The 21,300-nt window shown below is 57.9% G+C and overlaps 1 protein-coding gene across 1 annotated transcript in view; it reads left to right on the top strand.

Annotated features, from left to right (window-relative positions):
* The window catches only part of ITPR3 (inositol 1,4,5-trisphosphate receptor type 3), a 43,543-nt gene that overhangs the window by 15,953 nt on the left and 6,290 nt on the right, over positions 1–21,300 (top strand). Inside the window, exons 6-49 of the mRNA XM_076357788.1 lie at positions 58–156; positions 285–368; positions 1,320–1,466; positions 1,843–1,938; positions 3,167–3,217; positions 3,806–3,948; positions 4,124–4,223; positions 4,511–4,671; positions 5,381–5,522; positions 5,766–5,927; positions 6,073–6,245; positions 6,373–6,492; positions 6,656–6,838; positions 6,923–7,174; positions 7,468–7,612; positions 7,768–7,915; positions 8,225–8,421; positions 8,572–8,701; positions 8,988–9,045; positions 9,255–9,420; positions 9,586–9,750; positions 9,966–10,034; positions 10,488–10,613; positions 10,788–10,910; positions 11,085–11,285; positions 11,657–11,908; positions 11,999–12,124; positions 12,441–12,566; positions 12,670–12,790; positions 13,544–13,728; positions 13,865–14,013; positions 14,194–14,302; positions 14,478–14,568; positions 14,810–14,979; positions 15,655–15,829; positions 15,912–16,096; positions 16,468–16,668; positions 17,086–17,196; positions 17,511–17,606; positions 17,874–17,975; positions 18,266–18,352; positions 19,033–19,143; positions 19,630–19,822; positions 20,825–20,950. Of these exons, the coding sequence (XP_076213903.1) occupies positions 58–156; positions 285–368; positions 1,320–1,466; positions 1,843–1,938; positions 3,167–3,217; positions 3,806–3,948; positions 4,124–4,223; positions 4,511–4,671; positions 5,381–5,522; positions 5,766–5,927; positions 6,073–6,245; positions 6,373–6,492; positions 6,656–6,838; positions 6,923–7,174; positions 7,468–7,612; positions 7,768–7,915; positions 8,225–8,421; positions 8,572–8,701; positions 8,988–9,045; positions 9,255–9,420; positions 9,586–9,750; positions 9,966–10,034; positions 10,488–10,613; positions 10,788–10,910; positions 11,085–11,285; positions 11,657–11,908; positions 11,999–12,124; positions 12,441–12,566; positions 12,670–12,790; positions 13,544–13,728; positions 13,865–14,013; positions 14,194–14,302; positions 14,478–14,568; positions 14,810–14,979; positions 15,655–15,829; positions 15,912–16,096; positions 16,468–16,668; positions 17,086–17,196; positions 17,511–17,606; positions 17,874–17,975; positions 18,266–18,352; positions 19,033–19,143; positions 19,630–19,822; positions 20,825–20,950 (6,157 nt within the window). The remainder of the gene's footprint in view (positions 1–57; positions 157–284; positions 369–1,319; positions 1,467–1,842; positions 1,939–3,166; positions 3,218–3,805; positions 3,949–4,123; positions 4,224–4,510; positions 4,672–5,380; positions 5,523–5,765; positions 5,928–6,072; positions 6,246–6,372; positions 6,493–6,655; positions 6,839–6,922; positions 7,175–7,467; positions 7,613–7,767; positions 7,916–8,224; positions 8,422–8,571; positions 8,702–8,987; positions 9,046–9,254; positions 9,421–9,585; positions 9,751–9,965; positions 10,035–10,487; positions 10,614–10,787; positions 10,911–11,084; positions 11,286–11,656; positions 11,909–11,998; positions 12,125–12,440; positions 12,567–12,669; positions 12,791–13,543; positions 13,729–13,864; positions 14,014–14,193; positions 14,303–14,477; positions 14,569–14,809; positions 14,980–15,654; positions 15,830–15,911; positions 16,097–16,467; positions 16,669–17,085; positions 17,197–17,510; positions 17,607–17,873; positions 17,976–18,265; positions 18,353–19,032; positions 19,144–19,629; positions 19,823–20,824; positions 20,951–21,300) is intronic.

Below are 21,300 nucleotides of genomic sequence, written 5' to 3' on the forward strand. Positions count from 1 at the left end.
TCCCTGCCAGGCTCCCGGTCTCATCCTCGCTCCCTCCTTTCTCATTTTGCTCCCCAGGTAGTCGTGGGAGACAAAGTCATCCTGAACCCTGTCAACGCCGGGCAGCCGCTGCACGCCAGCAACTACGAGCTTGCTGACAACGCTGGCTGCAAGGAGGTATGGGGAGGCTGGGCTGCCTGTGCAGGGTCTGGCTTTTAGGGCTTGCCTGGTTGGTTTTTTTTTTTCCTTTTTCTTCCTTTATTTCCTTGTCCCAGGGATCATGACCGCGCTCTCTTGCTCCTTAGGTGAACTCGGTCAATTGTAACACCAGCTGGAAAATCAACCTTTTCATGCAGTTCTGTGACCACATGGAGGAAGTGCTGAAAGGGGTAAGGAAGGAGGTTCTGGGACATGGTGGGCTCCAGGGACCCGGCCCCGGTCCCCTGCAGGGGCAGGACATGTGAACAGCCGTTTGGCTGCGTGACAAGGGCAGAGGAAAGAGATTCTGTCTTTAGGACCTTAATTTCTAGGAGAATTCATCACTTGGAGAACTTAACAGCGAGCTAGAGTTGGATATTTTGGTATCTCCTGGCAGCAGGTACCCAGGGGGGCATGAAATTACCCTCCGCCTTATTGTATTAAATTGGCTCTCGAGGACAATACGAAGCACACGTAGTGCCAGGAGTGGCTTCTAGCTGCGAGGACAATTTTCAGCTGTTTAGCTGTGCAGCAGGGCTGGCTGTTGCCTGTGAAAGGAACTTTCCCTGCGGAGCTATTGTTCGGGGCTGAGGTCCTCCAGGAAGCAGCTGGATGGATATTGTTATGATCTTGCAGACCCTCATCCCCAGGCGCCACACTTAGCCCCAGCTTCCCGCGTCCACTGCATCCTCCTCCCCAGGGCGCTAATGCCTTAGACACATTGGTGAGTGGAGCCTCTGCCCGCGCTGGGGGGTGTAAAATGGTTGGTTTGCACCCATTTTACAGCCCAGGGAGGGGAAGCAGAGAGAATTGACTTGCATGAGTAAACGGAGTGATGGCATTGCGGAGCGCAGGGTGTCCCGTGCCCATGCAAGGTGACCTTCCCTGGGTTTAGAGGGGCATTTGTGCTGCTAGAGGCAGGTTTTAGCACAGCTCAGGTAGGTAGGACTGGAAAAGCTGATGGTGCCCTGTGATGCCCGGGCTCCCGCGGTCCTGCCGTGCCGCGGCTGGGAGCTGTGCTCTGCTCTGGACCATGTATGGGGGGATCCCATCCCCTTGCAGGGTGGGGGGTCACAGGAGGAGCTACGTCAGTTTGTAGGAGAGCCACATCCCTGGGTCTCACCACTGTGTCCCGGTGCCAGGGGGATGTGGTGAGGCTCTTCCACGCCGAGCAGGAGAAGTTTCTCACCTGCGACGAGTACAAAGGCAAGCTGCACGTCTTCCTCCGCACCACCCTGAGACAGTCGGCCACCTCGGCCACCAGCTCCAACGCCCTGTGGGAGGTGGAGGTGAGCAGGGAGAGGATGAAGCTTTGGGGGTACCTCTGTGGATTGCTGCACTTTCACCAGGGGGGGTTGTGCTAGAAGCAGTGATTATTTCTATACATTTCCACCTCTGGTAGCCTGACTGCCCTGGTGAAAGCCAGCACAAGGCTCAAGCTCCACGAGAGCACTGGGAACCGCGGCTGCTGGTGAATGGGCACGGGTGTCTGTCTGAGCTCTGCGCCCCGAGTATGTTTGCTCGCAGCCGCCTTTGAGATAGGACGGGGTTCTTATCACCAGCGTGTTTGCCTGGGGTCAGCGGAGGCTCGGAGGCAGGAACGGCATCCCGGTTCCCCGCAGCCCCGCGGGGGCCACCGGCTGAGCTCTCCTCTGCTTCTCGCAGGTGGTCCACCACGACCCGTGCCGAGGGGGAGCCGGGCACTGGAACGGCTTGTACCGCTTCAAGCACCTCGCCACGGGCAACTACCTGGCAGCGGAGGTAAGGGGGTGAGCAGAGGGATGCAGAGACCTGCCCGGCCCTTGCAAAGGCAGTGCCCACCTGCCCTTAGGCAGAGCTGCGATGCCCAGGATTGCCTCTGGCCCTGCTCCAGTTTGCTTTCGGAGCCTTCCTGCCCTGGGCCTCTATGGCTCCTCCTTGCTCGCAGGAGGCATTGGCACCGGGGCTGTGAGCATCATCGTCTTTTGCCCGTTTGCAGGGCTAGGCTTTCCCCCCTGAAGTCTCCCACCCCCATGGTCCAGGGGTTCGCATGCCAAAATTGCTGTTGTTCCTGGCTCCCTCCTCTCCTGGCCCGGAGGGGCAGGAGGGGGTGGCCGGGGTTTTCCTCTATTTGCTCTCTCTGGGCCAAGCGACTGTACCGGCACAACCTCCTGGTAAGATGGAAGCGGGGGATAATTCATCCTGCTGCGTTTAACTCTTCCTGATCAGGTTTTGCCCATCCTTATCCTCTGGTCCACAGCAGCATCCAGGGCTGTCCTTGCCTGGGGAGGGTGCGGACAAAACCTGGGCCTGGAACTATCATTTGCCAAATGTTTTTCCTCCCATTTAAGGCCAGCTCAAGGCCTCATGATAGAGGCACAAAGAGGTTTCTGCACTTAGGTAATGTGGTTTATATGACACAAATGAGCTGCCAGGACCAAGGGAAAGACAGTGTTACACCCTGCTGCCAGGGGAGCAGGGATGTACCGGGGAGGGATCTTGGGGCACCATGTGCCAAAAGTGCTCCCTAGCTGGAGAAGACAACCAAAGGCAGCCCCCAGGGCCCCTTCCACCACTGGCACGATGGCAAACAGCAAATACTGGGGCTCTGAAATGGCTGCTTTAAACCAAAAGACGTCACTCAGGTGACATCTCCTGCAGAGAAAAGAAGATCACAGAATGATCCCCATCCCAGGCTGGTGCTGCCCGGCTTGTGTTGCTCACTGAGACCTCAGCCTGGGGCCTCGAGGGATTTACAGCAAGAGCTCGTCTTGCTGCAACACAGAGCCCCGGGTCTGCTCGCCAGGGCTCACCCCGTCCCGCTCCTCGGCGACGGAGCGCTGTGCACTGGGTATGGGTCACGTCCTCCAGCCCCATCTGGGCAGGTTTCCTCTCTCTGCGATGTGATCAAGGAAGGCAGGAATAGAGATAACACCCCATGCTCAGGGTTTTGGAGGGACCGAGTGGGAGGACTGATAGCTGTCTTTCATCTCCCTCTTTAACTTTTCAGGAAAACCCAAGTTATAAAGGAGACGTGGCTGAGCCCAAAGCAGCGTCCACGGTGAGCTGTCTTGCAGCCTCGCTAGCAGAAATGCTGCTGCCTGAAATCATGCCGTCTCTTAGACTCTGCCTGAAAGCAGGGAAATGCCCCAAAACAGAGCCCGCTGCGGGGACAGTGCCCACACCGTGCCGCCGGGTCCCGCTTGGTGTCGAGGCTGCGGCTGGAGGCTGTCCTGCTGCCCAGCAGAGCATCCCCGCGCCCCGCACTGTAGAGTAGCATCCCTATGTCCCGCTTGCGAGAGGACCCTGCTGAAATCTGTTGGAGGGGTCCCAGTGCATGCTGGATCCCCAGGCCACGGGGAAGTGCTGGTAGAATAGAGATTTGGACTTTCAGGGGTTTTTTTCCTCTTTGCCGTTGGTGACGTTTGGAGAAGGGGTGGCCTCGTAGCTCAGGTGCATCATGCCGTGCTTGTGCTCTTGCAGCCCCTCGTGCGTCTCCGCGCTGCGAGGCTCAGCCCGGCATCCGAGCAAAAGCTTCTGCTCTGAGCGTAGCCGCTGCGTGTCTCCTCCGGTGCCGTGTGCGCAGGGAGGCTGGGCTCGGCGGGGCGGCCGCCCCGCACCAGGCTCAAAGCCGCTTTCCCTGGTGCAGGGGGGCAGCGGCCGTGCCAGCCGCAGGAACACGGGGGAGAAGATCAAATACCGGCTGGTGGCTGTGCCCCATGGCAATGACATCGCCTCCCTCTTCGAGCTGGACCCTACCACGCTGCAGAAGACGGACTCCTTCGTCCCGCGGTACGTGAGCACACGTTGCCATGGAGGGATTGAAATAAAGAAGGGAGGCTTAATTGCATGGTGTGAAATTTTGGCAAGTCTGTTCTTGGGGGGGCTTTGCTGAGTGTTGGGAGAAATGGTGGGTGCTGGTGTGTCCGTGTGGGGATCGCTCACCAGGACACTGTGCCATTTGCAGGAACTCCTACGTGAGGCTGCGCCACCTCTGCACCAACACCTGGATCCAGAGTACCAACGTGCCCATTGACATCGATGAGGAGAGGCCCATTCGACTCATGGTACGGCCCTGCTCCCTCCTCCCATGCGTGGATTTATCCCCCATGCCCTAATAGCTCTTAGCATGCTCCTTCCCACCCAGCACCCAGGCTTTACCCAGGGACTGAAATACCCTGATGATCCAAGCGAGTGGCTGGACACCAGCCTAGAGCCCGTCCCAGTAACCTAGAGCCCACCCCAGTCCTGCTGATGGGGACAAACTGGGTCACTGACTTCACCCGGGGTGGATGGTGGGGACGTGCTCGGCATTGCCCTGTCTGTGTGATGCTGCTTCCCCGTTGCTTCCCAGCTGGGCACGTGCCCCACCAAAGAAGACAAAGAAGCTTTCGCCATCGTCTCCGTGCCCGTGTCTGAGATCCGGGACCTGGACTTTGCTAACGACGCCAGCTCGATGCTGGCCAATGTGGTGGAGAAGATGAATGAAGGTTTTCTCAGCCAGAACGACCGGAGGTAAAAAGTCATTTCCCCTGGGAGATGGGGCCGTGCTGGGGTCCTCCAAGGTCTCTCCAGGATTGCTGCAGGATGGGGCCCCTGCCTGGGTCTTGGTGCCAGCACTGTCTTGCTTTCCTTCCCACAACCCAAATCAACGCCTGCTTCTCCCAGGAGTCTGGCAAGGAAACCAGATAACGCCGCAGCCCCGCTGTAGCCCCTCCTTTGCTGCTAGAAAAATATCCGAGGGGCTGAGAGATGGCCCCACGATAGGGGCAGCTGGGTTAGTCACAGTATTATTTTTAGGTGGGTGGGTTCTCGGTGCTTCCTGAGCAAACACGGATCCCCCGTGGGACAGAGTGAGCCAATTCCGCCCTGCCAGCCCGCCCTGCGTGGGTCCCGCAAAGGTGACTAAGGGTGCAGAGGCGTTAAATGCAAAATCCCTGGCATGAATCACGAGCAAAGGTCCCTGGCATTTACCCTGGCACATATAGTTTCCTTAGAAACCATAGGGGCTGTAAAACCTCTTGCTTCAGGGCAGCCATTAACCTCTAGCAGGGAGGGGAGGATTGGCCAGCAGCTTCCCTGGCAGTCTTTTGAGCCCTGAACATGGGCTCTTTGGACCTCCAAAATGCACCGGGATGCATCATTGCAGGGACCCGAGTCTGGGTGGGCTGCGTGGGGTGGGTGAGTAGTCCCCCCAGCCCACTTGCACCATGCCCCCTTGCAGGTTCGTGATCCAGCTGCTGGAGGACTTGGTGTTTTTCGTCAGCGACGTCCCCAACAATGGCCAGAACGTCCTGGACATCGTGGTGACCAAGCCCAACCGGGAGCGGCAGAAGCTGATGCGGGAGCAGAACATCCTGAAGCAGGTGAATGGCCTCGGGGCCCTGCATCCGAGCAAGGCTGAGGTCCTGCGGAGATGTCTTGTGCTGCCCAGGGCCATGCTGGAGTCCAGTGATCTGGGAACCCCCATGGAGGAGGTGTAGCTGGTCTCCAGCTCATGCCCCAGTGGTGCACCAAGCCCTCCTGGCAAGCACGGCTGGTGTCCAGCCGTGCATGGGGGTGATGGTGTGGAGGGTGACACGGCACTTATCATCTCTGCTTTTGGGCAGATCTTTGGGATCCTGAAAGCCCCCTTCAAGGACAAGGGTGGGGAAGGGCCCCTGGTGCGGCTGGAAGAGCTGTCGGACCAGAAAAACGCTCCCTACCAGTACATGTTTCGGCTGTGCTACCGCGTGCTCCGGCACTCCCAGGAGGACTATCGCAAGAACCAGGTGCATGGGGGGTGATGGGGGGAGCCCCCATCCTGCCACATGTTGCAAAGCCCTGGGGGGCTGCCGAGGTCTCGGTGGCACAGGGGGGCATTGCCAGATTCCAACACCCAGCCCCGTGCACTCACCGCCTCTCTGCCCGCTCCAGGAGCACATTGCCAAGCAGTTCGGCATGATGCAGTCCCAGATCGGCTATGACATCCTCGCTGAGGACACCATCACGGCCCTGCTGCACAACAACCGCAAGCTGCTGGAGAAGCACATCACGAAGACAGAGGTGGAGACCTTCGTCAGCCTGGTGCGCAAGAACCGCGAGCCACGGTGCGTGTCTGGAAAGGCCCCGTCCCAAAGGGTTTTGTGCTGCGTGATGGGTGGGATGTGCCTCGACCAGAGGTGGAGAGAGCCCCCGTGGACCGCCCTTTCACAGCGAGCTGTCTCTGCTCCGTAGGTTTTTGGACTACCTATCGGACCTGTGCGTGTCCAACCACATTGCCATCCCTGTCACCCAGGAGCTGATCTGCAAGTGCGTGCTGGACCCAAAGAACAGCGACATCCTCATCAAAACGGAGTGAGTAGCCAAGGGGAGAGGTTTTCCACGTTCGGGGTTTGGTGCCTGGCCCTGCCTTCCACCAGCTCCTGCAGTGCCCTGGTAAAACCCCCGTCACCCCTTGAGGTGCAGCCGCTCCCTGTCCACGGGAGCATTCTCCAGTTTTACCTCTTTTCTGTCCTAGGCTAAGGCCGGTGAAGGAGATGTCCCAGACCCATGAGTACCTGAGCATCGAGTACTCAGAGGAGGAGGTCTGGCTCACCTGGACGGACAAGAACAATGACCACCATGAGAAAAGCATCCGGCAGTTGGCGCAGGAGGCCCGGGCTGGCAATGCCCATGATGAGAATGTCCTCAGCTACTACAGGTGACGATCCCGTGGCATCTTCTCTCCAGGTGAGGGTGTAAGGGTTGCATGGCCTCACTCCCTCTCCCCCTTATCCCTGGGCAGGTACCAGCTGAAGCTCTTTGCCCGCATGTGCCTGGATCGCCAGTACTTGGCCATCAAGGAGATCTCCCAGCAGCTGGGTGTGGACCTGATCTTCCTCTGCATGGCAGATGAGATGCTGCCCTTCGATCTCCGGGCGTCCTTCTGCCACCTCATGTTGCACGTGCATGTGGACAGGGACCCCCAGGAGCTGGTGATGCCTGTGAAGTTTGCACGGCTCTGGACCGAGATCCCCACGGCCATCACGATCAAAGAGTGAGACATGTTGGGGCTCGCAGCGGCTTTGAGGGACAGGGCAGGAGATGGTATGGCAGATGTCACCCAGTGCAGGAACTGGCTTGGCTTTAGCCAAAGCAGGGACTGGGAGGGGGGCATTTGTGGAGTGACTTCAGTAGGTCTCAGCCTTCAGAAGGAAGTGGGCTCCATCACAGTCATGAGCATCACTTCTGGCCGTGATGGCTCAGCAGCTGCCTGGACAGTGCTCCTTCCAGGCTGGATACGAGGAGACTCACTGCCATCCAGCTCACCCTCACCATCTCCCCTCGCAGCTACGACTCCAACCTCAACGTCTCGCGCGATGACAAAAAGAACAAGTTTGCCAGCACCATGGAGTTCGTGGAGGACTATCTCAACAACGTGGTGAGCGAGGCGGTGCCCTTTGCCAACGAGGAGAAGAACAAGCTTACCTTCGAGGTGCGAGTCGCTGGCACGTTGCAGGATGCAGCACGGTTTGGCTGCAACTGCCTCTGCAACAAGGGTGGCCATGCTGGCATCCCTCTCCCCCATGTCTGTTTATCCTGCTCAGCCCCGAGCACAGCGAGGTCTGGAGTTGCCTTGTCCTTCCCCAGGTCGTCAGCCTTGCCCACAACCTCATCTACTTCGGCTTCTACAGCTTCAGCGAGCTGCTGCGTCTGACGCGGACACTGCTGGGCATCATCGACTGCGTCCAAAATCCCCAGCTGATGATGCAGGCAGTCTACAACGACGAGGTGACGGGTGAGTCCCTGCTCCATAACCAGGCATGGTCCTGCAGGAAGGTGTTTTCCATAGTCTGCCCAGTGCTTTCCAGTTTCGGCAGCAAGAAAACAAGCCGCTGGTTTGCTGGCATGGAAGCTTTGGCTGGGTCTGCACTGGGAGACAAGAGGTGTTGAGCCTTTGGCCATTCCAGAGAAATGGCCAGTTCCTCCTACTCGTTCTCTGATTAATATCTACAGCATTTTCCAGTCTAAGTGGGTCCTTCCGTTGGTCCTCTGCCACCTCCCTTTCCATCTGCATTAACTCTGCCCCCTGTGGCTGCCTCTGTAGGGAAGAACGTGCGGAGGTCAATCCAGGGCGTTGGGCAGATGATGTCCACCATGGTGCTGAGCAGGAAACAGTCCATCTTCAGCCCCCCGAGCCTCAGCGCCGGGTCTGCCCCGGAGCAAGTGGACAGAGGGAGGAGCATTGAGAACGAGAACATTGTGGTGATGGAGACCAAGCTGAAGATCCTGGAGATATTGCAGGTTGGAGCCGGTGGGGAGGGAGAAGCATCGTGGAGCTGTGGGTGGGACCCGTGAGATGGGGTGGTTTGGGGAGGACATGGTTTTCTGATGCAGAGAGAGAGCTGGCACGAAGAGGGCACTCACTTCTGCTTTCTTCTTCACTGCTGTCAGTTCATCCTGAACGTGCGGCTGGACTACAGGATTTCCTACCTGCTTTCTGTCTTCAAGAAGGAGTTTGTGGAAGTCTACCCCATGCAGGACAGCGCGGCTGATGGGACGGCTCCAGCCTTTGACTCCACAAGTAACTCTTCCACTTTGCTCCTGGTACACCTTCAACTCAGCAAACCCCACAGGCTGGGGACACACAGGCGGCGGAGGTGACAGCTCCAGCAGCTCTCCACCCGCCGCTGCTGCTGGCAGGGAGCATGGGGGGGGATTGGAGTTTGTGCAGATGGGATGAGGTGTCCTGTGTCTGTTGTGGATGCTTGGAGCAGGGGCCAAGGAGCTGGGTTGGTGCCTGCGGGTTTCTGCCAATGCACAGGGATCACGTTGGCCGCCCCTTTCATCTCCCTTTCCTCTCCCTTCAGCTGCAGCCATGAACCTGGACCGGATTGGCGAGCACGCAGAAGCCATGTTCGGTGTGGGGTGAGTCCCTGCCCCCTCCGGTGCATAGTTAGCCTGGCCATAGGGCTCTTCCTCTCCTGTCCATACTGCCGAGGCTGAAAGCTGCAGGTGATGAGGAAGATGAGGCTCTAAAGGCTAATGCAGCTGTCCCCATCAGCCCCGAGGGGTGACTGAGTGCACGCAAGCTCCCACATGGCTGCTAACACCAAGCGCTTTCGTCCCGGCTTCAGGAAGACGAGCAGCATGTTAGAGGTGGATGACGAGGGAGGGAGGATGTTTCTGCGGGTGCTGATCCACCTGACGATGCACGACTACCCGCCGCTCATCTCTGGCTCCCTGCAGCTCCTCTTCAAGCACTTCAGCCAGAGGCAGGAGGTCTTGCACACCTTCAAACAGGTAACTCTGGTGGGACGCTGCTCTGGAGTACCTCTAAGCCCACACTTGGCTGTGGGTATGGGACATGGGATGGGTCCTGGCCCCTTTCCTTGGGATGGAGGTCTGGAAAAGGAGGGGAATGGGGTTTGTGCCCCAAACTGGAAACCCCTGGGAATGTCGCTGCAGGTTCAGCTCCTGATCTCAGCCCAGGATGTTGAGAACTACAAGGTGATCAAGTCAGAGCTGGACAAACTCCGCACTATGGTGGAGAAATCGGAGCTCTGGGTGGACAAGAAGGGCAGCAGCAAAGGGGACAGTACGGTGGAGGGGAACAAGAAGGAGAAGAAAGAGGTGAGAGCCCTGAGCAAGACCCTGGGAACTGGGGCAGGAGAGGAGTGGGAGGCAGAGGTGCAGCTTGCTTCAGTCCAACACCTGACGCCTCTCGATGGGCCATGCACCCCTCTCCCTGGAAGAGGAGGGTCAGGGAGGGTCCTGCAGGGTGTAGTTATGCCCCAGGCTTTGGAGAGGTGCAGCGGGACCCTGGTGCTGTTTCTGTCCCCTTGCAGCATGCTGCCGACGAAGAGGTCATTGCTCCAGGAGAGAAGAGCAGTGAGAACTATCAGATAGTCAAGGGGGTAAGTGAGACCGAATCCTGTCCCCAGGGCTGTTCCTGGAGGCACGGCCGGCCGTGTCTGCCTGGCCTGGGCTGGCACGGGCGCACCAGCAAGAAGGGAAAGGGTGGGGGAGGATTTCTAAGCTCTCCTGTGGTTCAGTAGAAACGAGTCCAAGCCAGGGCTTGTTCCTGCCAGCTCAGTGCAAGGAGGAGCCCTGTTACATCCCCAGGGCTCGCAAGTGAGCCTTGCACTGGGGGGACTGGAGGGGAGAGGGTTGGTGACGGGTACGAGGGCTCTCTGCGTGGCACTGCAAGGAGGATTTCTGAGGGGGGTGCCAAGATTTGCGAGCGATGCAGGGAGCATCTGGGTTTATGGAGGGCACATCTGGATTGCAAGCAAGCCCCTAGTGCTGGTGGGCCATCCTGATGGGCTCCCAGGCTCAATTCCCCCCTGTCATGGTCCTTCTCTCCCCAGATCCTGGAACGGCTGAATAAGATGTGCGGGGTCGGAGAACAAGTGCGTAAGAAGCAGCAACGCCTTCTGAAGAACATGGATGCCCACAAAGTGATGCTGGATCTGCTGCAGATACCTTATGAGAAGGTGGGTGGGCAGAAGCTGGCTGGTCCTGAAGTGCCCAGGGCAAGGGGTGGGGGATGCGGGGACCCCCCTACATGGCTGGGTCCTGCAGCTGGGCAGGGCAGGAGGGGCAGCAGACTGCTGCTGCTCTCCATCCCTCGCCAACTCTGGGTATTTCTCTTCTCTGCCCTTCCTCAGGGTGATGCCAAGATGATGGAGATCCTGAAATTCACCCACCAGTTCCTGCAGAAGTTTTGTGCTGGCAATCAGGAAAACCAGGCCCTGCTGCACAAACACCTCAACCTGTTCCTGACCCCAGGGGTGAGGAGAGGGGACCGAAGGGCAGTTGCAGGCAGCAGCACAGGGAGAGACTTCAGTACTGAGAGCAAGAGATACAAAAGCCAGGAGGAGACCACGGGAGAGGAAGGGTCAGGGCAGGAGGGGAGGCTGTTCCTCGCAGCCCCCCCGCCTCACTCTGCTCCCCTCATCCCGCAGCTCCTGGAGGCTGAGACGATGCAGCACATCTTCCTCAACAACTACCAGCTCTGCTCAGAGATCAACGAGACGGTGCCGCAGCACTTCATCCACTGTGTGGCCACCCACGGCCGCCACGTGCAGTACCTCGACTTCCTGCACACCATCATCAAGGCTGAGGGCAAGTACGTCAAGAAGTGCCAGGACATGATCATGACTGAGGTGAGCACCTCTCCCACCCGCCTGTGGGGCATGAGCGTGGGGCGTAGCAGGGCATGGCTCCTGGGAGGTGCACGGTTGGCTTCTTCCTTGAGGGAAGAGCCTTCCCAGCCATGCTGGCTTCTCCCTGGAGTAGGAAACATCTCCAGGAGCTTAATGCAAGGTCCAAGAGCTAATAACCATTTTGGAGTCCCACAGGCTGTGATTTTTTTGATTGCACTGCAAATGCCTGGTTTTCCCTGTAAATGCACGGCCCTTTCACCCTTCACCGCCTGCTGCCTCTCATCGCCCCGCTGCAGAGGACACCGTTTTCTGCCTTGTGAGGTTTCTGACCCTCCTTCTCTGGAGCGGTGACCACTGACCCTTCCCTGCAGCTCACCAACGCTGGCGATGATGTGGTGGTTTTCTACAACGACAAGGCTTCACTGGCCACCCTTCTGGAGATGATGACAGCGGCCAGGGATGGGGTGGAGGAGAACAGCCCGCTGATGTACCACATCTCACTGGTGGACCTGCTGGCTGCCTGCGCCGAGGGCAAGAACGTCTACACAGAGATCAAGTGCACGTCTCTGCTGCCCTTGGAGGACGTGGTGCGGGTGGTGACACATGAGGATTGCATCACGGAGGTACGGGGTGCCCAGCGAGGAGGATGCCGGTGGCTTTGCACTGATTGCCTTCTCCTGACGGTGCCTGTGCCCCCTCTCCCTCCCCGGCAGGTGAAGATGGCTTACGTGAACTTTGTCAACCACTGCTACGTGGACACGGAGGTGGAGATGAAGGAGATCTACACCAGCAACCACATCTGGACTCTCTTCGAGAACTTCACCCTGGACATGGCCCACGTGCGTGGGGAGGGCTGGGTGGGAGGGACACAGCAGCAATGGCTGCTGTATTGGATGGGGACAGGTTGGTGTCACCAAGGCTCCCTCGAAGCCTGGAGAGTCAGACTTGGGGCATGGGCACCATGGGGACTTGTGTAGCTGCCACGCTAGGGGCTGGGGAGCAGTCAGGGCTCTCTGGTGTAGACCCAGGAGCTGTGTCACCAGCCACATCCTTTAGCTCAGCAAGGTCCCAGCAGTGCTGTATGCCAGCAGCATCCAGCCAGGACACGTGCTCATCTCGCTCGGGTGCCATCAGCATCCTCCTTTCTCCTCACAGATGTGCAAGAAGCGAGAGAAACGCCTGCCAGACCCTACGCTGGAGAAGTACGTGCTGACGGTGGTGCTGGACACCATCAATGCATTCTTCAGCTCCCCCTTCTCAGAGAACAGCACCTCGCTGCAGGTAATAACATGGACAGGCCATGGCTGGGGGAGGAAAGCAACCCCCCGAAACAAGGTCTGGACACACCTTGCACTGATACATACCTGCCTGCTCTCTCCTTCAGACCCACCAGACCATCGTGGTGCAGCTTCTCCAGTCCACCATGAGGCTGCTGGAGTGCCCCTGGCTGCAGCAGCAGCACAAGAGCTCGGTGGAAGCCTGCATCCGCACGCTGGCCATGGTCGGTAAGGAGCCATGCCAGAGTGATGCTCTGTTCCCCACGGACCAGGAGGATGCAGCCACCCTTGGCTGCTTCTGCTCCGGCAGTGAGCAAGAGCCATCGTCCCTACTGCAGGTCTTGGCAGGGTGCCCTGGAGAGAGGCTGCCAGCTGGAAATGGGGAGGTTTGGCTCTGGGATGTGCTTTTTTTTTGAGCTACATCTCCGGGCGTGACCAGGGAGGCGTGGGGATAACCGAAGCCTGGGCTTGACTGGGAGATCCCTGGTGTGTCCCTGCTGGTGGAGGGCCTGGAAACAAAGCCAGCATTTATGGTGGTTTTCCCTCGCCAGGACTTTGCCCTCAGCCTGCTTGTGGCTGCCTGACTCAGGGCAAGGGTTGTCAGCACTGAGTCACCCTGTGGAAAGGATTGCTCGGTGGTTAGACACTGGGTGGGGATTTCCCTTTGTAATTTGAGGCAGGGTGCTTACAACATCTCCATGCTGGGCTTTCCCAACCAAAAACTGGAGGTGGTGCCTCTTTCCATCCTACCTTGGGCTGGGAGGGCTGTGGGCAATGTTGTGCTGCAGTGTGGAGGGATGGATGGAAATACTCCACCCCTTACTAGCCTGGAGGAGTTTACTCTTGAATTTAACCCAAATCTTCTCTGCTGCAAATGAAGAGCCGGTGAAGGGGTGGCCGGCCCAAGGCGGTGTGGTAGGACCCAGCCGATGGGGTGGGCTGGGTCATGGCTGTCCCCAACCCTGGCTCCGTCTCCTGCAGCCAAGAGCCGCTCCATTGCGCTGCCCATGGACCTGGACGCCCACGTCAGCTCCCTGCTCAACAGCAGCTCCACCAGCACCGTGCAGAGGAACACGTCCAGCTACAAGACGGCCACGCGGACCTTCCCCCGCGTCTCCACCACCCCCAACCAGTGGGACTACAAGAATATCATAGAGAAGCTGCAGGTATGGGGCAGGGAGGCGGGGGTGGCATGGATCAGTGCATGATAGCAAGAAGGTGCTGGCGTTGCAGGGGTCGCTCTCCCGTGCTCGTGTCTCCTAGGCATGCATTGGCCCTAAAGGTGTGTGCTGTGACTTCTAGGACATCATCAACGCCCTGGAGGATCGCTTGAAGCCACTGGTGGAGGCTGAGCTGTCTGTCCTGGTGGATGTCCTCCACCGGCCAGAGCTGCTTTTCATGGAGGGGACGGAGGCGTTTCAGCGATGCGAAAGCGGAGGTTTCCTGTCCAAGTGAGGATGCTTTGCAATTGCCCAGGGGTTGCTGGGAGTGCTGGGAAGGGCTGGTGACCTTCATCGTTTGGGGGTTGTGCATCCTGGCTCGTGCCTGCAGCCTTGAGGGATGGCAGGGATGGTTCCCTCGGGGACCCCCTTGTCCCTCTCAGCTGTGTGACGGTGGGTCTGCTGTGCCAGGCTGGTGCAGCACACCAAGGACCTCATGGAGACGGAGGAGAAGCTGTGCATCAAGGTGCTGAGGACGCTGCAGCAGATGCTGGTGAAGAGGAACAAGTACGGCGAGAGGGTGAGCACCGTGATCCCATGGCACATCCTCAGCCCTGCTCCTTGCCTGTGCAGCCCCTGCTTCCCAGGCTGGCAGTGCTTCCCTCCCCGCTGCAGCCCGCGGGTGCTCAGCCTCGTTCTGCTCTAGCGCTGGCCTTGGCGTTGGGAGACTCGTGACATTTTATTTGTCTTGGCAGGGCAACCTGCTGCGGAAAATGCTTCTGAACAATTACCTGCAGAACAAGAAGTCCAGCTCCAAAGGGGAAATCATGGATGCTGCTGGAGGAGGTGAGTGCCCCTCTCCTGCACCTTCCCTGTCTCTCTGCGCTGCTCACACACACCTCGAATTCCCAGCTCCCGAGCCATGATGGGATCAGGTCTGTAGCTGGTTGCCACGCCCCCACCTCCATGGGAGTAAAGGATTTGGGGAGATGAAGAGATGGGACTGAGATGCCCCTGGCAGTGATTTAGCTGTGCTCGTTCTCCTGCGCTACCACAGCATCACATCCGTCCATGTCCTCTCATGCAGGCCAAGACCAGGACTGGTCCGCTATCGCTGCTGTCCAGTGCCGGCTGGACCGAGAAGGGGCCACCAAGTTGGTGGCTGACCTCATCATGAACACCAAGAACGAGAAGATCTTCCAAGAGAGCATCCTGCTTGCCATCCGGCTGCTGGACGGAGGCAACACCGAGATCCAGGTGCTGAGCCCCGACTGCGTGGTGGGCACCAGTCCCAGGGGGATTGGGCAGCCACGGTTTGATGCGTGCAGTGTAACCGTCCCAGCACTTGGATAGACGTGGGTGCAGGGCAGTCTTCAGTCCTGGGTTGGCCCCTGGGCAACAGGTTGCCAAAATACTGTTTGGCTGCATGTGGTGGCTGGCCATGCAGAGGAGGAGCTGCAGAAATCTGTCTGGTTTTGAGTTTTCCAGCTCAGTGGCCCTGGATCAGGGCAGGTTGTTGCAGGTTGTTTCTGGAGCAATGCTGATGCCCTCTGCCGGGTATTGCTAAAATGGCTCAGGGCTGCAGCTCTCGGGTGAGAACTCGTGGGTTATCTTGAAGTCTTTATCACAGGGAAGCCGAAAAATTGTACGTGCAAAAAGCAGTAGGGTTCCAGGGCCTGGAGCTGCTGTAATTGCTGCTTGCTCTGTCCCTAACCCTGCTTAGGGTAAAGGAGAGCACAGTGGCAGGGGACAATCCACCCCTGTAGATCCAAGAGGACTGTGACGTCCAGGGCTGTTGCATGGAAATAAACCTGCTCACCACTTTATCTCGGATGAGGTCTTGAGTGCTGGAGGCTACCAAACCAGAGGGGCAGGCAGAGACTGTTTGGACCCCGTGGTGGAGACTTGAATGACTGTCCTCTCTCCTCCCAGAAATCCTTTTACAACCTCATGACGAGCGACAAGAAGTCTGAGAAGTTCTTCAAAGTTTTGCACGACCGGATGAAGAAGGCGCAGCAGGAGACCAAGTCTACGGTGTCTGTGAACATGAGTGACATCGGGAACAAACCTCGTGAGGACAAAGACGAGCCTGACCCTGGCACCAAAGGTATGGGGCCGTGTCCCCTTGGTAGAGCCAATGTCTGTCTTGTCAGATAGTCCGATGCTAACGAGGCTGGATTGCTCTCTAGGACGAGGAGACACCTTCCTGATGCCTGGCACCCCCTCCCGATACCCGATAGCCATAGGGTGTCGGAAGGGCCATGACACTGGGGAGCAGGGCCAGAACAACGAAATGGGGGTGACGGTCCTGATCATGGAGCCTATCCTGCGATTCCTGCAACTGCTCTGTGAGAACCACAACCGGGACCTGCAGGTTGGTTACGGGGGCTGCTAGTGTCTGGGGGTCAGGACAGAGGCCATGGGACTGGGGCGTGGGAAGGCTGGGCTCTGCCCCAATTTGGTCCAAAAAGCCATTGCACCAGCCACTCTGTGCCTCAGTTTCCCCATCTGCAAATGCACCATCCCTTCTGGATAACTTTTGGTGTTGTGGAAGGAGCCGTTCACGGCACAACTGTGTCCGTGGGACTGGGTGCTGCTCTCGGAGGTTCTGTATGTTACAGGGGTGGCCCCAGCCCAATTCTCCATCGAACTGCAGCTGGAGGAGGTGTCGGGAGGGGGATCAGGACTGTCTCCCCCATCAGAGTGATGCCGCTCAGCCACATAACTGCAGGCTTTGCTCGACAGAACTTCCTCCGGTGCCAGAACAACAAGACCAACTACAACCTGGTGTGCGAGACGCTGCAGTTCCTCGACATCATGTGCGGCAGCACCACGGGGGGGCTGGGGCTGCTGGGCCTCTACATCAACGAGTACAACGTGGCCCTCATCACCCAGACCCTGGAGACCCTGACCGAGTACTGCCAAGGGCCCTGCCACGAGAACCAGGTCTGTGGGTATCCCTGTAGGCTCTGGGTCATTCCCGGTGTGTCTGGGGCGTTTCACCGCTGATCGGGGATGCCCAAAGGAGGATTTGGGGAGGGGATGCGTGGGAAAGAAGCAAGGACAGGGACAGCTTTTGGTTTCAGGGTGTGAACAGGAGCGGAACATGGGCAGCAGAGGATGCCAGGGTGCACAGGGATGCTGCGCGGGTTATGAGCTACTGCTTGGCTAGATAATATGGTGATGCAAATGGGGGTTAAATAATATAGTGGTGCAAACGGTGCCCTTTCCAGGGAGACAGGGGGTAATCAGGCAGGGTCAGTGCTGTAGGCAGGGCACTGTTTCGGACCTGGGCCGTGTTGGAGGGTGAAGGTGGGAGGACTGGCAGAATCTGTGGGCTAACACATTGCATTGCTCCCCCAGAGCTGCATCGTGACCCACGAGTCCAATGGGATTGACATCATCACAGCCCTCATCCTTAACGACATCAGTCCCCTCTGCAAGTACCGGATGGACCTGGTCCTGCAGCTGAAGGTAGGCAGAGCCTCGGGCTAGGATGGTGGGCACGCATGTGTGCATCACCGCGTGGGCTCGCTGGCATGGCCATGGGGTGTGCTGAGGGTTGAGGTGGCCACTGTAGCAGGGGACTGTGCATGCGTCAGGTCCTCGAGCGTGGGAGCATATGGGCTTGGTGGGACAGGGCTGGTGCATCTCCACCACGTGAGGCTCGGATGCCTCTAGCACGGGGCAGTTACAGCTGACTGGGGCATGGGGGGGTTTCTGCCGACACCAAAGCCCTGGGCAGCGGCAGGGCACAGCTCCCCTCAGCCAGGGCTTCTCCTCGCCAGGACAATGCCTCCAAGCTCCTCTTGGCCCTCATGGAGAGCAGACACGACAGCGAAAACGCTGAGCGGATCCTCATCAGCCTCCGCCCGCAGGAACTGGTAAGGGCTGACAGTGAAACACCCCCAGCCTTGCCCCAGTGACCCCCCCAGCCTCCCCCCGACCCATTGCTGGACCTCTTCTGCCTGTGGGTCCTGATGCAGCTTCTGGTTTGCAAACCAATAACCATCTCATCTGCCATACTGCTGGTCACCACCTTCTGCACAAGCATCCTTGCCTAATGGTTTTCCCAGTGCCATTCATGCCCAGAGGAGGAAACCGAGGCAAGGAGATGGGGAGAAGCTCACTGTCCCTCTGCTGCCTTCCAGGTCGACGTGATTAAGAAGGCCTATCTGCAGGAGGAGGAGTGTGAAAACGCTGAGGTTTCACCCCGGGAAGTTGGCCACAACATTTATATACTGGCGCTGCAGGTACTGAGCTGTGACAGCAGGGTCCCCCCTAGGCTGGGGTCCCCGTGCTGTGCTGGGCTCCCACTCCCCGATTTGCACATTTTTCTCTATATTTATTTACATTTCCTCCAGCCAGGCTGGCCTCCTTGGGGAGGCATGGCTGGGAAATGTGCTTTTGGCTCCTGTGAAAAGCCAGCCCCCGGGGCTTGCCGGCCATCCCGCTCCCCTGTGCACCCCGTGTCCCGCTCCCGTGTGCGCCGGTGGCTGCTCGCCAGCCTGTGCTCACCCGGCTATCGCTGTGCCTTTTCCAGCTGTCCCGACACAACAAGTCCCTGCAGCAGCTCCTGAAGCCGGTGAAACGAATCCAGGAGGAGGAGGAGGAGGGCATCTCGTCCATGGTACGGAGGGGCCTCGGGAACGAAGGCAGAGCCCCCGCAACCCGCCCCGACCCTGACCAGAGACTGCAAAGAGCTGCTTCTCCCACCCTTGCTGAGTCACCTGGGTTTTGTTGTTTAAGATTTGATGGGTTTTGGTATTCCCCGGGGGGACTAAAGAAAGAAAGACTTATCGGTGCCCTTGTAGCCCAAACTACAAGCCCAAAGGCGCGTGCACCTTTTATAACCAAGCTGCGGAGAGCTGTATTTGTGGGGCTCCCCAACGAAGGCCCAGCCGTAGGGTGATGTCCAGCTCGCCGCAGGGACAGGCTGGTGGCCCTGATGGCATCCTGCTGGTACCTGCTTTCTCCCCTTCCCTTCAGAAAAAGAAGGGCTGAGTCCTTTGCCCGTGTACCTTAAATCCCGAACAAGATTCAGCAGTAATGAGATTTCCCTGGGGTTTTATGGGCATTGATTTGTAATTTGTGGATTAGCAGCATTTGGATGTAATTATTGCAGGGAATCAAATGTCTGTCACCTCAGGGAGGGCTCGTACCCCTTTAGGAAGCTTTAATTCATTTGCTTCTCCCTGAAACCTCATCAGCTTTGGTAGATTTTGAGGAACGCTGTTGTCAGTGCAGAGTTAGACCTGACTCCCCCGGCTGAGGCCACTCTCATCCTCTCTCCCTCTCCCTGCATCCCAGCTCAGCCTAAATAACAAGCAGCTGACGCAGATGCTGAAGTCGACGGCCCCGGTCCAGGAAGAAGAGGAGGACCCGCTGGCGTATTACGAGAAACACACATCCCAAATCGAGGCAAGACCTGTTAGGTGTTGGGTTGCCAGTATGCACATGGTCCATGAAGCCCACGTGTGCTCCAACTGCCTCGCGCCTGGTTATTTTGCACTAGGAGCCTTCCCATCCCTGTGCTGGCAAGAAGCAGACGGGCCCTTGGCTCTGCAGAGAGCTGGTGGCGTTAGCAGAGCCCATGGGGAGCTGGGGGAACGAGCTGGCCCCCCGGACCCTTCCTTTCTCTCCCCGCAGCAGCGGGGATGCAGCCGTTTCGGCAGCCCCGGCCCCGCTTGCCAGCATGGATCCCCTTGCAGGCGGGCCAGCAAGGGTTCACATGCGCTCAGCTTTCCTCCAGCACAGCCGGGGCTGCCTTTGCTGGGCCAACTTGTAGCATTAGGCGAGTGGCCGGTGATATGAGAGGAGGGCACAGCTGGGTCTGGGAAAGAGGAAACCAAAGCCTGGCAGGGGCAGGTTCTGACGGCACCCTGCCCTTTGCCTTGCTTCCTGCAGATTGTGCGCCTGGACCGAAGCATGGAGCAGATAATCTTCCCCGTGCCTGGCATCTGTGAGTTCCTCACCAAGGAGACCAAGTACCGGCTCTTCACCACCACGGAGCAGGACGAGCAGGGCAGCAAAGTCAGTGACTTCTTCGACCAGTCGTCATTCCTCCACAACGAGATGGAATGGCAGAAGAAACTGCGCAGTAAGAGCAAACCAGACCTTCCCTTCAGGCTCCCCCCGGCCAGCACGGGCGCTTCGAATAGCCCCTGTTGTGAAAAAGGGAGGCAGCCCTGCTTTGAAAGGGCTGTGAACCCTGGCAGCAGCCTGGAAATCACATCTCTGAGCTCCTTGTGCCCTTTGCTCTGTAGAGCACACCACGCTCGGCGGTTTGCAGGGAGTGGAGGTTAATCAAGTTCCCAGGGATGTATTTCCTCCATGCCTGTTAGTGCAATTCCTCGGTAGTCTGAAATGCATCTTACAGCACATTCCCTGGGATTACACCTGCGGGCGTTTTCCCCCGGAAAGCCCTCCCTTCGTTTGTTTTCAGTTGCCTTCTCCTAAGCCAGGATCTAGCAGCTACATATGGGAAATAAAACTTGTTTCTCTGCACCCTGCAGACCTGCTTAGGTGCTTCCAGGGCTGCATCAGAACGGAAATCCTGGCGTAAAATAACGGGAGCTCAATAAAGAGTCGCACTATAAATACTGCGATGCAGCTATGGAGTAGTGTAGCTGCTCTGAAAACACTTGCAGATCCAGTCAAAACTATCTTAGGAATTCGGCAGGAAACAAGTTTCCAGTATGGATGGGAGATTGCTGGCTGGGTCTCCTCTGGGACCGAGCACCGGCGCTGAAAACACAAAGACACTGTTGTTTTGAAGGACGTGAGCAGCGAGACTGTAGGAGGTGGGAGATGGGGAGGAGGGTGAGGAGGAGAACGGAGCCGGTCTGATTCCAAGGTGCCAGAGCAGGTCAAAGGGCCGAGAAGCCAAGAAATGTGAGCAGTAACATTTTGAACTTGCATTCCCGTTTCAGCAGATGAGGAGGGAGCTTTTATTAACGTTTTGAAGGAAGTGGGAGGCAAGGGTCCCTCCGGGCCCGCTAGCTGTACTGAGCCGAGCCCTCCGGATATCTGGGAGGACAAAGCCTTCGCCGGTTGGCACAAGGTTGGCTGAGGTTTGCGTGTCTGCCTCCTCTCCCTCCAGGCATGCCGCTGATGTACTGGTTCTCCCGCAGAATGACACTCTGGGGAAGCATTTCCTTCAACCTGGCTGTCTTCATCAACATAATCATTGCTTTCTTCTACCCCTATGTTGAAGCCACTTCCATGGGTAAGTGCCCCAGCATCTGCTGCTCCTCGAGGTGGAAGAAAAAGGGGACCTTCATATGCAGGAAAACTGGTCCCTTACTTGTACTCCTCCCACCCTCAGTCTCCTTTTGACTCCTAAAGGCCCAAGTCCTTTCTGCTGGTGAAAGGAAGGGATTGAGTCAAGATTTCAGTTGCCAGCCCTCCCACTGCTTCCTTTTTAGGGAAAAGTCTCTTGTCCCTGGGCTGCGCTTTCCCTGTCTGTAAGATGGGGGAAGCAATGACGGAACATGTACCTGCTGTCAGGCAAAGCCTCCATCATTTACGGTGGTTTTGAGATCTCTGATAAAAGATGCTAGAAAAATGTATCAGTAA

Source organism: Aptenodytes patagonicus, chromosome 22 (genome assembly GCF_965638725.1).
Source record: "Aptenodytes patagonicus chromosome 22, bAptPat1.pri.cur, whole genome shotgun sequence".
NCBI lineage: Eukaryota > Metazoa > Chordata > Aves > Sphenisciformes > Spheniscidae > Aptenodytes > Aptenodytes patagonicus.